This window comes from Colius striatus, chromosome 1 (assembly GCF_028858725.1).
Source record: "Colius striatus isolate bColStr4 chromosome 1, bColStr4.1.hap1, whole genome shotgun sequence".
NCBI classification, from domain to species: domain Eukaryota; kingdom Metazoa; phylum Chordata; class Aves; order Coliiformes; family Coliidae; genus Colius; species Colius striatus.
In genome coordinates this window covers 60,922,270-60,937,319 of record NC_084759.1, presented here as the reverse complement: position 1 = coordinate 60,937,319, position 15,050 = coordinate 60,922,270, and the positions used below count along the sequence as shown (strand labels likewise).

General features: G+C 38.4%; 1 protein-coding gene across 5 annotated transcripts in view; it reads right to left on the bottom strand.

Annotated features, from left to right (window-relative positions):
- MCF2L (MCF.2 cell line derived transforming sequence like) overlaps positions 1-15,050 on the bottom strand; it is a 106,512-nt gene that overhangs the window by 23,220 nt on the left and 68,242 nt on the right. For all 5 annotated transcript variants that reach the window (XM_061996932.1, XM_061996900.1, XM_010201110.2 and 2 more), the window contains 11 exons: positions 9,592-9,711; positions 8,683-8,799; positions 8,037-8,186; positions 7,241-7,365; positions 5,257-5,371; positions 4,186-4,305; positions 3,136-3,327; positions 2,752-2,943; positions 1,403-1,562; positions 1,186-1,256; positions 71-147 (listed from right to left, as the gene is read on the bottom strand). In XM_061996932.1, coding sequence (XP_061852916.1) covers positions 71-147; positions 1,186-1,256; positions 1,403-1,562; positions 2,752-2,943; positions 3,136-3,327; positions 4,186-4,305; positions 5,257-5,371; positions 7,241-7,365; positions 8,037-8,186; positions 8,683-8,799; positions 9,592-9,711 — 1,439 coding nt within the window. The remainder of the gene's footprint in view (positions 1-70; positions 148-1,185; positions 1,257-1,402; positions 1,563-2,751; positions 2,944-3,135; positions 3,328-4,185; positions 4,306-5,256; positions 5,372-7,240; positions 7,366-8,036; positions 8,187-8,682; positions 8,800-9,591; positions 9,712-15,050) is intronic.

Sequence of the window (15,050 nt, the reverse complement as noted above, 5' to 3'; positions counted from 1 at the left end):
TAGCCAAACTCAGACTTTGCTGGAACCAAATCAGAGAAAAAGCATCTCTTGTTTATCAAAATATACTTACTGTCGTAACACAGCTAGATTTTCTTCATCATCCATTGTGGAGCCTCCTCTGCTTTGATGAAGTTCAGTCATTTCACTCTAAAGAAACAAACAAACAAACCCTCAAAAATCAGAGTATCACAGATGGAGGAAAAACATTCCAAAATACAGAGCTCTGCACTCAGTTCTACTTGCATGCTTTTTCACAGGAAAGACTGTACTCCATTAAAAATGAAGGTGATTTGCAAGAATGCTCCAAAAAATCCAAGTCAATCTGAAGGTCTTGAAATACACAAGAACATTTAGACACAGGGAGTTTTCCATGAAAGATCAGCTTAGAAAAGATTGTGGTTCGAGGCCTCTTTCCAAGAAGACAACATCAGAGCATCGGCATAATCTTGGAGGCAAAACTGTCCTTGGTATGTTTTCCAAACTAAAAATGAGGTACTGTTCTAACTTTCTGGTAACTTCCAGCCATAGAAGTTCACTCTTAGTAGTTCTGCTCTAATGGCTGACCTAATGATAACTTGCTGGAGAAAAAAAAGAAAAAGGGGGTTCTGCTTTCAATATCCCCTTGAACTAACTTTCCTCCAACTGTTGTCCCTACTGGTCATGGTGTCCTGCCTTCCTCCTTGCATTGTCTTTTGCTGAATCTTCACTGAGTTGATTCAACTCTCTAACCCAGTGGGAAACTACTGGTTTCTGTTGCTGCTGTCAGGTTAGTTTCCTTGCTGGAAGCAGGCAGGAAGACCATCCCCACTTGGGAATGGCAACCCATTAGGTCAGGTGAAGCTGTCTTAGAGCCAATGACAACTACCTCTTCACTTTTGCCAGTTTTAAGAGTAGCCAGTTACTACTGGCAAATAAATGTTTCCTGTTAGTAGATTTTACATTTTGCCACCCCTAACGTGTTTTTTCTAATATAGGCAACTATTTACCTTCCTTCATACCCAGTCCAATGACAAAGTAGCCTCTATTTAAACCACACGGCTGCTTCACTAGACATACTTTGATAGGGGCAATATCACTTTTTCAGTGGATTTGCCTCATTCTTCTCGAGGTTCTTGAATAACCCATTGTATTCCAACTTTCTCAAGCAGTATGTGCAGGAAAAGCGCAAAGGAAAAAAGGAGTTACCTTTCCTCTTCTGTAGTTTACCCTTCGGAGTGCACTGCTTTCAGAGTTGGGTATGTATTCTCTTTGAAGACCTAAGCATGTAAACCAGAAACAAACAGCAGTTACAATTTACACAGATCTGACACAGACGTCTGTTCAACCACAAATTACAGCTGAAAGTTTAAGTTTCTCAGCATAGCTCAAAAAAAATAGTTAAGAGGCTACTAGAGTTACTTACCTGGAGAGGTACAAGGTGATTTTACAAAAGCTTCAGGTCTTGGTGCAACTGGCTGAACAGGACGTGTCTGCTTAGCTGCCAGCTTCTTAAGACTTACTTGTCTCTTTTGAAACATTTCTTCCATACTTTCTTGCTTCTGGAAAACCTTTTGCACATGCTCCTACCATTGCCACAGAAAGAATAATAAAAAAAACCCAAACAAACTCTGTCAGAGATCTATCAACAAGCTACACTGCCACTTACAAGCACATTGATTTGAAATGTGATTGCGTTTATACCACATATAAAATATTACCCCCGCTCTTCATTCCTAACAAAGCATAATTTACAGTCATTGAATATGCTTAAAAGTAAGAATATCACTTCATAAAACATTTGTGTGCTTGCTGTAGAGGAAACAATGTGATTCAGGTTCCATTTAAAGGAAAAAAAATACAGGAAATTTTTCTGACTGTGTCTGATGGTTCTGTTCCATGTTGAGATCAACAAAGAGGAAAAGGGACATATTCTAAAGTTCTTAAACAACAAAAAAAAAGCAGTTACAAAGCAGAAGTCATAAGAGCATTAGGGAAAATAATGTTTTTGCTTCATAAAAAAAGATATTTCAAAAATTCATGAGAATTTTTTATTAAAGCAATCATACTATCTGAGAAAATAAAATAGCTATTAAAAGACTCCAAAGCCCTTGGATACTTCATAGAATCATAGAATGGTAGGGGTTGGAAGAGACCTTTAGAGATCATCTAGTCCAACCCCCCTGCAGAAGCAGGGTCACCTAGATCAGGTCTCATAGGAACATGTCCAGGCAGGTCTTGGAGACCTCCAAGGAAGGAGACTCCACAACCCCTCTGGGCAGCCTGTGCCAGGGCTCCCTCACCTCAACAGTGAAATAGTTTTTTCTTATGTTTAATTGGAACTGTTTGTGTTCCAGCTTCATCCCATTACCCCTTTGTCCTGTTACTATCTATTATAGAAAAGAGGGATGTCCCAACCTCCTGACACCCACCCTTTAGATATTTGTAAATGTTAATAAGGTCACCCCTCAGTCTCCTCTTCTCCAGACTAAACAGCCCCAGTTCCTGCAGCCTTTCCTTGTATGAAAGATGTTCCATTCCCCTGATCATCCTGGTGGCCCTACGCTGCACTCTCTCCAGCACTTCCCTTTCCCTCTTGAACTGAGATATGATATGTGACAGGACTAGTATCTCATGCAGGGAATTGTATTGGCTTTCCAGTTCCCAGGTATTACTCCTAGTACTGATTATTTAGCTTTATCAATGGCCATTTAAGTGAACAAATTCTAAAATCAACAAATGGATGCATAGATACACATAGAAGTCTTCTGGTACCTTTAGGTCCTCATTGAGGATATGTGCATACTCTCTGTAAATTTTATTCAACTCTTTGATTTTATTGCTTGCACCAGTGTCCAGGAATTTCTCAATCTCCTGTAATGCTGATTCTGCACCATCCTGAGACTGACACTTATCTACAGGCTGCGAAGCCAGCAGATAAATTCCTTCATCGCACCACTTCATAGACTAGAAACAGAGAAAAGAACAGGCTCAGAATGTCAATAGGTCTAAAACACTTTATACCTTTATCTGTATTGTATTCAGCTATTTAAGGAGAAAAAAATATCTGTGAGTGTACTGGAAGTTATCTGCCATTACTGGCTGATTGAGGTTTTGCCAAACAAGACAGGAAACAGAACTGTTACATATAACATTTACCTTTTCTAGTAAGCCATGCAGTTCTAGAGATTTGTTAAGAAGGTTCCTCCTCCCTTCTGCTGCAGTGGTGAAGACATCACAGAGATGATGAAGTTCACTGCATTTTGGAATAATAGAATCCACAGCATAATGATTGCTTTGAATAAATTCATCACCCTCTGAGGCCAGCATTCTGGCTTTTGCTATAGTTTCCTAAGAAAGCAAGAATTAATTTAGGTACATCTTTCCTTGGATCATCATCAGTGAAAAAAAAGATTTTAACATCAGTTTTTACACAGTAAAATATAGATATTGATGAAGAAGACATCTTTAGCTAATAGCTGCCTTGCTTAATAACTCAAAGTGATTTCCTACCATCCCAGATGCCCCAGAAATTTTACGCCTCCTTTATTCTATCAGAGTATTTTAGAAACACAGAGTTTAACCATACAGCTCCCTGTGAGGGAAACACTATTGTCTTTCTATGCCTTAGCTATTCATCAGCATCTTTGTGTGTGTATGTCTGCCATTTGGAGCATAGCAGAAATCTGAACCTAAATTAAAAAAACCCTAAGTCCAGCACCTCAGCCTCAAGAGTAACGAGTTACACATTTTATTGTGAAGCACACATCATAACAAGGTTCTCTTCCTACATTGTTCAGAGCGTATGGTTCTGTTGACCATCTTTTAACATTCTACATTCAACATACAGCTTTCACATTTCTGAGATTTCATGAAATAAGTGGCTTTAATGGGATGGGAAGTGGTTCCCTGATCACTAAGTACAGAACTTGGCTATGTAGACACTTCATGCAATTCTTCCACAAATGGATCACATCAACTTTGTGACTGGTTACTCTGCTCTTTATTGAGGGATGCTCAAGCAGTAGGCTGCTCCAGGGGTTAAAGACTATTCCAAATTCCTCCTGCACATTACTTGAGACACTGATTGTGCCCTGCCCTGTTGTCACCTTAAGCTCTGCTCAGAAGATATACTCAATAACCAAACACCATTCCCTTCCACACACGCATTGTCATACAAGAAATTAAGAAGACTTGCAGGGTTCTTACATGTGATTTTTCTTCAAAGTTGGCAAGATCTTTCAAAATATGCTCCACATGTGAATAGCTGTTTCCCACATCCGTGAAAGCAGACAGTCTCTCGGACACAATATCCAAAGCTGCTTTGACCTGAAATGAGACACAGCTACATATCACTGAAGATGATTCCACTCCTGAAGACCCACCAGTTAAATAGCTGATAGTCACTCTTTCCAATCAGGTTACTCACATTATGGAGTTATTAGGGCACAGAAACAAATTGCTCTTTTGTCAGCCTACCTTTACTCACAATTGAAGTGAAAATAAACACAAAGTGAAGTAATTACATTTCCTGGTACTAAAAGGAAAAAAAAAAAAGCAAGAACACTAATCCTCAGGAAACATTTATGATCTTGCCTTTACCAGATGACAAAGCAACTTTAACATAAACAGCAAATTGTGAGGGAGAGGTCTTCACCCTAACAGTTGGTTGAGAGACAGATATATAGACAGACGCACACTTGTCAGAAGGTTTCTGAACCCATGAAGACACATCAGCCATCTTCTGAGACCAGCTACACCAGTGCAAAGAGACTGTAGATGCCGTCAAGTGTATGAGTTAAACTAACATGAGATCAGAAACTGGCTGTAAAAACTGTAGTTCAGCCTCCACCCAGCTTCTAACAGTGTGGTTGCAACTTCCCACCCACAGTGTTGGATACTGCTTTATAAAATTTCAGCCGAAGGTTTAGGTAAGTCTTGGTTCCATAAAAGGGCCTATTGGCAAGATGAAAGCTTTGCAGCCAGCACATTATGCTTCTGTGGTGCAGAATCAGTTTCAAAGGAGTTTTTGAACACTTATACACTGCTGGGCCTGTGCAAAAAGAATCCTAAGATGTCAGACGAGATGCTATTATGTCTCTATAGGCAAATATTCAAGGTAGTAAAGATAGCAGTAGGTCAAGTAAGGACACATAACAAAAACAAGGTTGGAGAAAGCTTTCAAGTACACTTAAGAGCTGCAAAAGCAAGAGAAGAAAGCATTTTTTTCTGAACCCCTTCTATGTTACCAAATATTGAATGCTACCAAGAAGTTCTCACCTCTCTGAAATTCTGTTCAAAATTCCGAAGGCGCAGACACTGCTCAAGTTTTTGCTGATGCTTAATCCAAAACTCATCAAAGGCAGACTCTGTTTCATGCAATTGAGCCAGAAGCCTTAAAAACCCAAAAGTAGCAGTACTGTAAGAATGGTGGGTGCAATCTTCAAGGGACAATACATTCTCACACAGTAAACAAAAAGCCTCCCCAAAGCAATGTTTTCCAGAAAAAATAAACTGAATACAGGAAACCTTTTTTAGTATTGCACAGAATTGTTTCCTAGAATAACATTGATGTAAAACTGAAACCCAACACAAACATTGAATTCTGAACAAAAAATGGCAAGTGTTGATTTGAAGTTAGCTGCTGCACATACTACTTCTCAGCTCTGGCCTGGGGACATGGGGACTTGGGGCTAATAAACATAAATAAAACATGCAAATGTGTGTGGGCTAGGACTCAGAGGAATACAAGCCTTGGGCTATAAGGAAAAATGAAGGCAAAAATCTGTACTGCTGTGACCAGCCAGCTGCCCTTACATTTCATTCCTTGGAGCAAGGCTTATACTAAGTCTGAAGGTCACTGCTGCTCCTCTTCTGAGCATTTACTACTTAAATATCCCAGGCAAGCATATTGCAGTACTGAAGTGAAAAGAGTCTCCTTCCGTTATAATTTTGGTGAATGCCTTAAAGCTTTTACTTTTCAACTCATCTTCCAATATCGCATTTGACAGTGTGGCATCCTCTGGACTTATCTTTACAGGGTGCTTTGGTGCACTTAGGTTACATCCAGAGAAGGCCATACAGAATCACCCAGACTGGTAAGGGTTGGAAGGGACCTTTAGAGGTCATCTAGTCATCTAGAACCCCCTGCTAAAGTAGATTCACCTCGATCAGGTGGCATACACCAGAATCTTAATGAACTTTTGTCTTCAATAGCACAGAAATGAAGCCTGAATTTACAAGTTATATCTGATTTAGAAAAAAGGCAGGGATACACACAGAGTTTGTTCCAACTTCCATCAGATATGGTATCAAGTGGGAAGTTTTGGATAAATTAACAAACCACATCCCAATTGTCCTTCAGAGACCTGACAGCAACAACCAAAAAAAAGTGATTTCTGTCAATCTTTGTGGATTGGATTAGACAGCTCTTTGGAAATAAAAGTCAGCCTGAGTGTCACAGAAACACGGAATGACAGACAAAAAAAGAATGCAGACTACTGCCTGGGGGAAATGAGCTATGCTTTCATAGCTTGGTGCAAATTTACATCTGTGCTGTGGTGATATAATATCTCCAAACCTGGCAATAATTTAAGAAAGGGTGGTAAGCAGGGAGCAAAGGAAAACAGCATTTATTATTTACATGCCCAAAGGAAGTATATAAGAAATTTGTGTATAGATACCTCAAGAGCAGTGTGCTCTCTAGTAGCTCCTTAAAGGCTAGTAATGAAATTTATAAGCTATCAGCAATACTAGAAGCTCCTTTGGGCAAGTTTAAAGAAAAAGAACCCTCCCACTTTAATTCAAAAGGACTTATTGAAAGTGGACAAATTTACTGAAAAGAAAGGATATAGCACTTCTGTTTTCCCCTCCTGCTTTCCATACAGCAGCAAAATTTCCTTGTATTGCACCTCAGTCACTAAACAAAACATTGATATAAAATAAGGAAAAGCTGCTCAACTATATAGTCCAAATCTGACAAAAAATAGAAGAAAAAAACCCCTCAGTGTTACTTTGTTGGTACCAGAACTCAGACCCCATTCCCTATGTCCTTATTACCAGTTGATCTGGTAATGGACATCAGGGGTTTACTTTTGTCAGGACAGATCTGACAAAAGAAGAGTTGTTTCTGCAAGTACCTTTTATATGTTGATATTGAAATATTTGTTTATTTGCTAAGCATGCAGATGGAACTAAGAGCTGGGGAGAGGTTAAAAAGCAAGAAACCAGAAAAGCACCTTGTTCAGTATTTTACTCCTCTCACCTTTCTACTGTTGTTTGATTGTCTAGCTGATCTTGATTCAGTTTGTATTCAGGATTCTCAGTAACTGGTTTTGTAATACTTCCAAGGATATCATCTCCCTGTTCTACTGCTAATTTGATATCCTCCTACAAAAGAGAACAAAAAACTCCATACACTGTCATTGCATGCTGTTTTTTTTTTAAGCAGGCGTCATATGGGACCAAACTGGAAAAGGGATTTTAATAGCAAAAGAGCAAGCATAGTTAGATTAAAAGCACTCTTTAACAACACATACTGACACTAAATGCTAAATATTATCTTTTTATATGTTTACCATCTTAAGATCCCAGTGTAACTGAGTTGACTTTTCATGATAGACAGGCTTCTAGTCTCTCAGACTGAAATATTTACAGTTTTACAGATGTACAGTTTTGAAACCTCCAAATAGTTTTTCTTTAAGCTGCTTTGAAAGAACACATTTGTCCATTCTTCAAAAGGTCATGTATTTTCAAATGCATGCAAATACAATCAAATTTGTTGCAAACAAAAGTATAAATTAAACACACTACTACTCCACTAAAGAGTTTGTTTCCACATACAAATCTTCATGCATTTTTACATACATAAACTGAGACTCTAGAAATGTCATTTTTTAATAATAAAGGATTTTTAACATCAAATCAAGGAAAACAAGTTCAATATGATTTCAATGTTTATTGAAATTATTACTGTCTAGTAGCTTTTCTATTAATATTATTGGCTACAAATTAAAGCACAGTTTAACTAGAAGACAGTCTCTTTACAAAAAATTACATACCTTCATTTTGTCTTTCTTTTCTGTGTGTGTTGCAAGAAGGGAGCTGGTTGATTGCACATCATTTGGTAGTTCTGTTTCAGCCAGCTCCGTCCCAAAGGACTGAAGAATCTGAGCTGTTTCCTTAACCTTTTGAGCGAAACCTTCTATAGCCTTTTGGAATAAAAACCATTAAAGATGTTTCACGCTCATCACATGCACATGTACAAACAGACACATACACACAAAATGTAACATTCAGATTTGAGCAGATGAATTACAAGACTGAGAAATGGTCAGAGTATAATTTTGCAAGCAACAGATACCGTCACCATTAATTCCTTAGTTGTATATTTTTCCTAGGATCGTATCAGGTGTATCTTCATATTTTTATAATCTGGAGTTATTTTCCAACTTTTTCCTTCTTGTAGCAAAAACAAAAAACCTCAACACAATCTAATACACTGTAGTTCCTTTGCTCCAAGTGTTCACAAAACCACTCCCAAATTATTACTCATATTATTTCTCTAAGATGACTAAGTACCATTGGGAACATCTTCTCACTCCGAGCAAGTCAACTTGCATCACTTGGAATCTGTTTCATAAATGACAGGGTATAAAACAGAAGAGTTGATTAAACTGAAAAGTTGAAACAAAAATTAAGACTTACAGTGCGACGGGACAGCCATCTGTTATGGCAGTAATCCAGAGTGCCACCAAGATCTTCTGTTAATTGTGTTTTATCAATGTAACCCTGCAGTTCTGATACTGAGCCCAGCATTATGATCTGGAGCAGCAAAGAAAAAACAGTGATCAGTGGTGAGGAGTCCCTTGTTAAGGATTCTAAGCTCCATCCTTCTGCCTCCGATAGATATAATTCAGTTTAACACAGAGGAAGTGATGGAACTATTTCCTTTGGGTATAGAAAAACAAACTTCACAGTTATTTCAGTTGAAGATGATGTAAATCTAAATAACTGTGCATGTGGCACCAGGCATATTAAAAAAAGGCTTATAGATTATCCAACATAAAGTACTCCATCAGGTTTTTATATCTTGATAAATCATACATGACTATATTCTAATTTCTTGCTCACTTTCTCTTGTTACCCTGTGTCTGTGGGAGAGAACAATAGCAGCTCCGTGGATCTGGCACAAAAGAACTGGTTCTCCAAAATATACAAGGAATGAGGGAAAAGTATCTTAACTTAAAGACTATCTTTTACCCTTCAAATTTACATCTGATAAGTAACTTGTATAACTTTAGCTCATATACTTTCAAAGTTTATTTTCTAATAGAAATGCTGTACATTCATAAACAAAAGTATAATCAGTTTACTAGCAATGTATTAAACAGGCTTCAGTTATATGTTTGCTCAAATTATCTAAACTACAGTATTTGTCCATGGGAAATGCATTTGCTTCAAAATTTGCTTCTCAAGAATAAACCATGAATTAGCAAAAATGGCTGGAACTTCCTTTAAGCAGGGCTCTTTCTTGGGATTTTTTTGGTCCTTGCTGGCTACATTAAGTACTTCAACACACTCCTGATAGTAAAGTGAAAACTGAGGATTACTTACAGGTACTTTCATTTTTAACTCATCTCTGTTGAATTTGAAAGCAATGTCTGAGAGTGCTCGATGAAAAAATCCTGTTGGGCGCAGAACGAGGACTAGTTGCAGGTTTCCTGGAAAAGATGCCTGCAAAACAAGTTTAGTCTATTAATTTCTGTCTCTCAGCTCCAGAAAATACCTTTGAACAAGGAGAAGCCCCTGTTAAACCCCAAACTAACTGTATCAAAAGTCTCCCATAAGACGGTGGCTGATCCTAAACTTGCAAAACTTGCACAAAGAGCTTAATTCAAAGAGATATTTACTCATCTTTGGGAACAGTAATCTATTTGCTTGGATTGATTGTTTCAGGGCTGGCTTTTACCTCTGAAATTTAAATCTGACAAGTAAAGTAACTTGTATAACTTTAGCTCATATGGTTTCAAAGCTGATTTTCAAATAGAAATGCTGTACATTCCTAAACAAGAGTATAGTCAGTTTACTGGCAATGTAAAAACAGGCATCAGTTGTACTGTTTGCTCAAATGATAGAAACTACAGGTAAAATTACATCCTAGCCAAGGAGGTTAAAGAACAAACGGTGGTAGTTCAGTACCGTTTCAACAGCAGTACCTTGCCAGTTATCTTGTCTTTAATAGAAGGTGCCAAAAGAAACACCTATTCTTGTCTGAACACCTCAAAACACATTCCTAATTTGCACGTACACTACCTTGCCAGTTGCCTACACAAACTATTGCCAGTAAGACTGAGTTTCTCAAGCAGTAGCTTAGAAATAAGCTTTAATTTTGCAGACAAAACCAAAACATAACTCTCAGCTGTGTTTTTTCTTACCAACTACTAGTCTTTCCCAGTTCTATAAGTGATGGGAAAAAACAAGAGAAGGAAAGCAAAGAAACAGAGTTACATTACTAAAAATCAGCCTCTGCTGTGGCAGAGGTTTGCATACTTGGCATTTAGTCACTCTTGAAATCATGCAACTCTTCTCCACTATTCAGTATTTCCACTGTAGGGAGGCAGTGAAGCTCACTAAAGAAATTATCCTTAAAATGATTAAGTAATTTTCTTTATTATACTCTTGGAAATTATGTCACATTTCTAGCAAATTGAATTACTACCAAAAAAAAAGCCAAGCAAAACCCGAACACTGACTGAAGGAGCTGTTCTGCTCTGCTCTGTTTCCATGCCTAGCGAAAGTGTTAGTATCTGGAAGGTTGAAGAGTGGTTTAATACTAATTTAGAGGTTCCCAAAGGTTTCAGGTATTTAGCATTGGAAATTACAAACTTTTAAAGACAAAAGTAGTTTAAAATTTTTCTGGAAGATGTCACAGATTCACTGTGGTTTCCCAGACATTTAGTATGCAACTGAGATCTCAATTTGATTGAGGAACCTGAAAGACTTGAGCTTCAAAATCTGCCTCCACTTTAGTGATGTTCAAATTTTCTAGCAAGCACAGTGGGTTCAATCAGTGGAGTCTGTCTGAAAGCTGAGAACAGAATCCAGGTAATTCTGAATACTCATATCAGTTCCTCATCTTTGCAGTGTAAACAGTCTTTCTCTGTGTAGTAAGAATAGTACACTCCGTGGACTTACTAACTCACAGTGATCAGAAGAAAAACTTTATAGAAAATTCCTGATTGGATTCAGAGGAAAAAAACCCAAAAAATCTTTTCTTAATTTACCTTTTTTTTCCCCTGAATTATTGTACCAAGGACAATTGCAAATTTCTTTAAGAAAATTACTTAACTCATACTAAGGAACATTGCAAAAATAGACAAAAGACTTTAAATTAAATTTAATAGTTTTAGAATTACTCCCACTGTCTAATAATTTCAAACATTTGACAGACATTTGTCAATTTATTTTGTGTAACGGAGACTGTGTGTATTCAGAGACTGACTGAGCTGTAAATTTTCACCTTCAGCTTCCAAAATGTGAAGTTTATTCAATGGCAATGCCAATATTTCAGAAGAAAAAGCTCCAAGAGGAAATATCATTTATGGTAACACATTTTGAAAAAAGTGAGATACCCACTCTGCCACATGACATCTAGACATACTGTTTTTGGCAGTGCATGTTTGCAACTCATTTAGCCTTACCCAGAATATTGGGAAACATCTATCCTGTTAGCTTTGAGTAGGTACACTAGAAACACACAATGGCATGAAATTACAAAGCATGCGAGACACCAAAGACAAAAACTAAAGTTGCTACATTTATGAGTATTAAATTTCTTCATTGTAACTTTAAATTCACACTTTTACACTTCAGGACTGTAGTCTAGATTTTCACTGTACAATTTCAGCGAAAACATTGCTGAAAAGGAGCCAGTGCTGATGGACAAGCAGGTGAACAGGAGCTGACATGTGCTGCTGCAGCAGTCGGATCCTGGGCTGCATCTGCAGGGGCATTACTTGCAGAGACAGAGATGTGCTCATCCCATCCCATCCCATCCCATTCTCTCCCATCCCACCCTACCCAGCACCTGTCCTGCTGCACCTGGAGTGCTGGGCCCAGTTCTGTGACCCACAATTCCAGAATGACAGGGACAGACTGGAGAGGGTCCAAAGGAGGACCACAAAGATGATCAAAAGACTGGAGAACCTGTTCCATGAGGAAAGACTGAAGAAGTTAGGTCTCTTCTCCCTGAAGAAGAGAAGACTCAAGGGGGACTTCATCACAGTATCCCATCTGCCACTTAAAAAGTGGCAACAAAGAGGACAGAGGCTCTCTCTTCACAAGTTGCCATGTGGAGAGGTTTCCTCTTAACGTAAGAAAGAATTTTCTTACAGTAACAATGACCATTTACTGGAACAACCTCCCCAGTGACGTGATAAGTGTATCACTGGAGCTTTTCAAGGTATGATTGAACAGGGTGCTAGATAGTCTCAATGAGTCTTCCTTTCCCCTAGAAAGGCTGGGCCAGACGATCTTTCAAGGTCCCTCCCAGTTTGAGACATTATTCTGTGACTCTATTATATTTAGGCTATTACTAAAGCAGACAGTGGTAGCCAAATATAATGCAATAGTACATTTTTCTAAACTGTGTATTAGCTCATATGAAATATAGAGTTTAATTGCATGATCAAATTAAGTAGGATGTCTCTAATTCAAAGAAAACAGAGAATAGACATTACAATTACTTTCCATCTCAGTAGGTTCACTGAGACTGCTGTCGAAGTCACAACATTCTTGTATCACTTGAAGTTCCATTGGTGGCTTGACAGAAGTTTTCCCTCTCTCTCAACAAAAGCTCAAATTCTAGGTTACTCCAACTCTGTCTACAACACCGTTCTTGTATCCACTAGTCTGTCTCCTAGCCTTCCTGTTTGGTTTTCTTTTTTTTTCCAAAAAAGCCAAGTCTTAAAAAACTACCTCCTCTGCTTCCTGTGGCTAGCACTCAAATCTACAAATTGATCTTCTTGAAACAATAAAAGGGAAGACTGCTATAGTAAACGATGTTGGAACTGTGCCAGCTGTTCCAGTTTATCTGAGCTTATATCTGTACTGCCCAAATATTACTATTCTCCTAATTGTTTGGGTTTTTTTTTTCCTGAAGCCCTGGTGAATTGCAGAGACGAAGAGACACTCCTTAGAAGATGTGTGTGAACTCCACCAACCAGTCGACTTGACTCTGAACATAAGAGAACAGCAGCAAAAAGATCTCCATTTCAGTCCAGCAGCTTATTAGTTTGAAGCCATTGTGTGCTAAGCAGACAGAGCAAACAATGACTTTTCAATAACACTGTGCCAAATCTTAAGCATAAAAGTAAATATTAATATATGTTTAATAGTGTCAGAAAATAAAGTGCTTCAAGGACTGTTTTAGTGAAGTCAATGAACAACCAACATCACTGTGACTTGAAGAAAGGTTTGTGTGCTTGAAACCTGTTTTTTTCCAAATGTATCTTTCCTTACTAGATTAATATTAACTGCTCCCCTAACATCTTGTCTCAAATACTGCACTTCAAATCATCTAATACCTATGCAAAAAGACCAAGGGTCATGTTTTTTCTGTCCTCTATGAAAATCCGGGTAGCCCAATCTATACATTTCTTTGTCTCACTTGCATCAGCTCTGGAACTTGTTTGATACTCCATGACAGTCGTTTAGATTAGTTTTCTATCTGCTTGTCTCTTTCACCTCCCCATCCAGTCAAGTCAGTGATGATTCCAAAGATACAGAAAAAGATAGGGGTGTGCATGCAGTTATCATCTTCAAAATAAATCTGACCAAGACAGAAATTTCTATACAGCACAGCCCTTAAATCAAAGCTTTCTAATCCAGAGATCTTTGCTGCCTTAAGAGTACTCCAAACCTGGAACATGGGAAGAACCTTCACTGGAGGGACAAGACGAAAGCTACCTTAAATCCTCCAGGAAAACAGTTACAAATACTCAGGAGAAGGTTGAATTGCTTGCTTTTAGGCCTCTGTTTCTTAGGGTTAAGGAGCTTTCCATTGCATGCTTCAGGCCTCTGGAAAGTGGGAACTTACAGAACTGAACTCATGTGGATTCTGAGCAAAATGTAAAATTAAGTTAGCTGCATATAATCCTAATTATCACTTTCCTTCACAGAGTATTAATGACACAGAGGCTGTCTGTAGTACCAGAACTGTCCTTGAAACTAAGCAGCTGCTAACAGGGAGAAGTAAGGAGAAGCAGGCCATTCCTCAAATCAAGGTGATATGATGCTGAACAGCTAGAAAGCACCCAGAAAAAGCTGAGCAGGCTACTGGGCAGATGGCCTTTTTGAGGGAGCAATAAGTCTTATTAAATTCATTGAGCCAGGGTGCAGCGCTCCCAGGCTGCTTCTCCCTAAAAGATGCAGCACAAGACCAGAGCGGTGCCTGGGGTCTACACCCAGCTGCCAGTCACTACAGCTTTCAGCAGTGAATATCCAAAGGTGAGCTTTTAGAAAAGAAAAGAGACACCTCCGAGTTCTCATATCTCAGTTTTCCTCCCAGGGCTTATTTAGTACACAAAGGAATTATTCAGATAGACATGTATACCTTTTAGACAGCGATAACTTAAGATGAAGTTGTAGTCTGCTGTTCAATCTCAGGGAGCAATTCACTCTGCTGCCTTGGTGTTCAGAAGTCTTTTATACTCCTACACAGCAAAGAAAAGTGGTTCTGCTGAACAGTGAACCTACAACCCCTTTTCTTTGACTTCCCAGGTAAACAGACAGCTGAACCATGTGAGCCATCAAAGAGCTAATGCTTGGCTCAGTTTTAGTAGTTCTGTGTTAAAGTACTTGGAACAACCTTATTTTTCATTTTATGAAGAGCTTCAATATACCCACATTACTTTTCCCTTCTGCACTTACTAGTATGCCACAAGCCACAGGGTACTTCTTTCCAAAATACCTCTGTACTTAAAGGAACTTTAAAAAAGTAAAGTACTTATTAGCTCCTTTAAAAGACTGTTTATTCCTGGCTAGGGTGAAGTCTCTTACACAGGCCTCTTGTC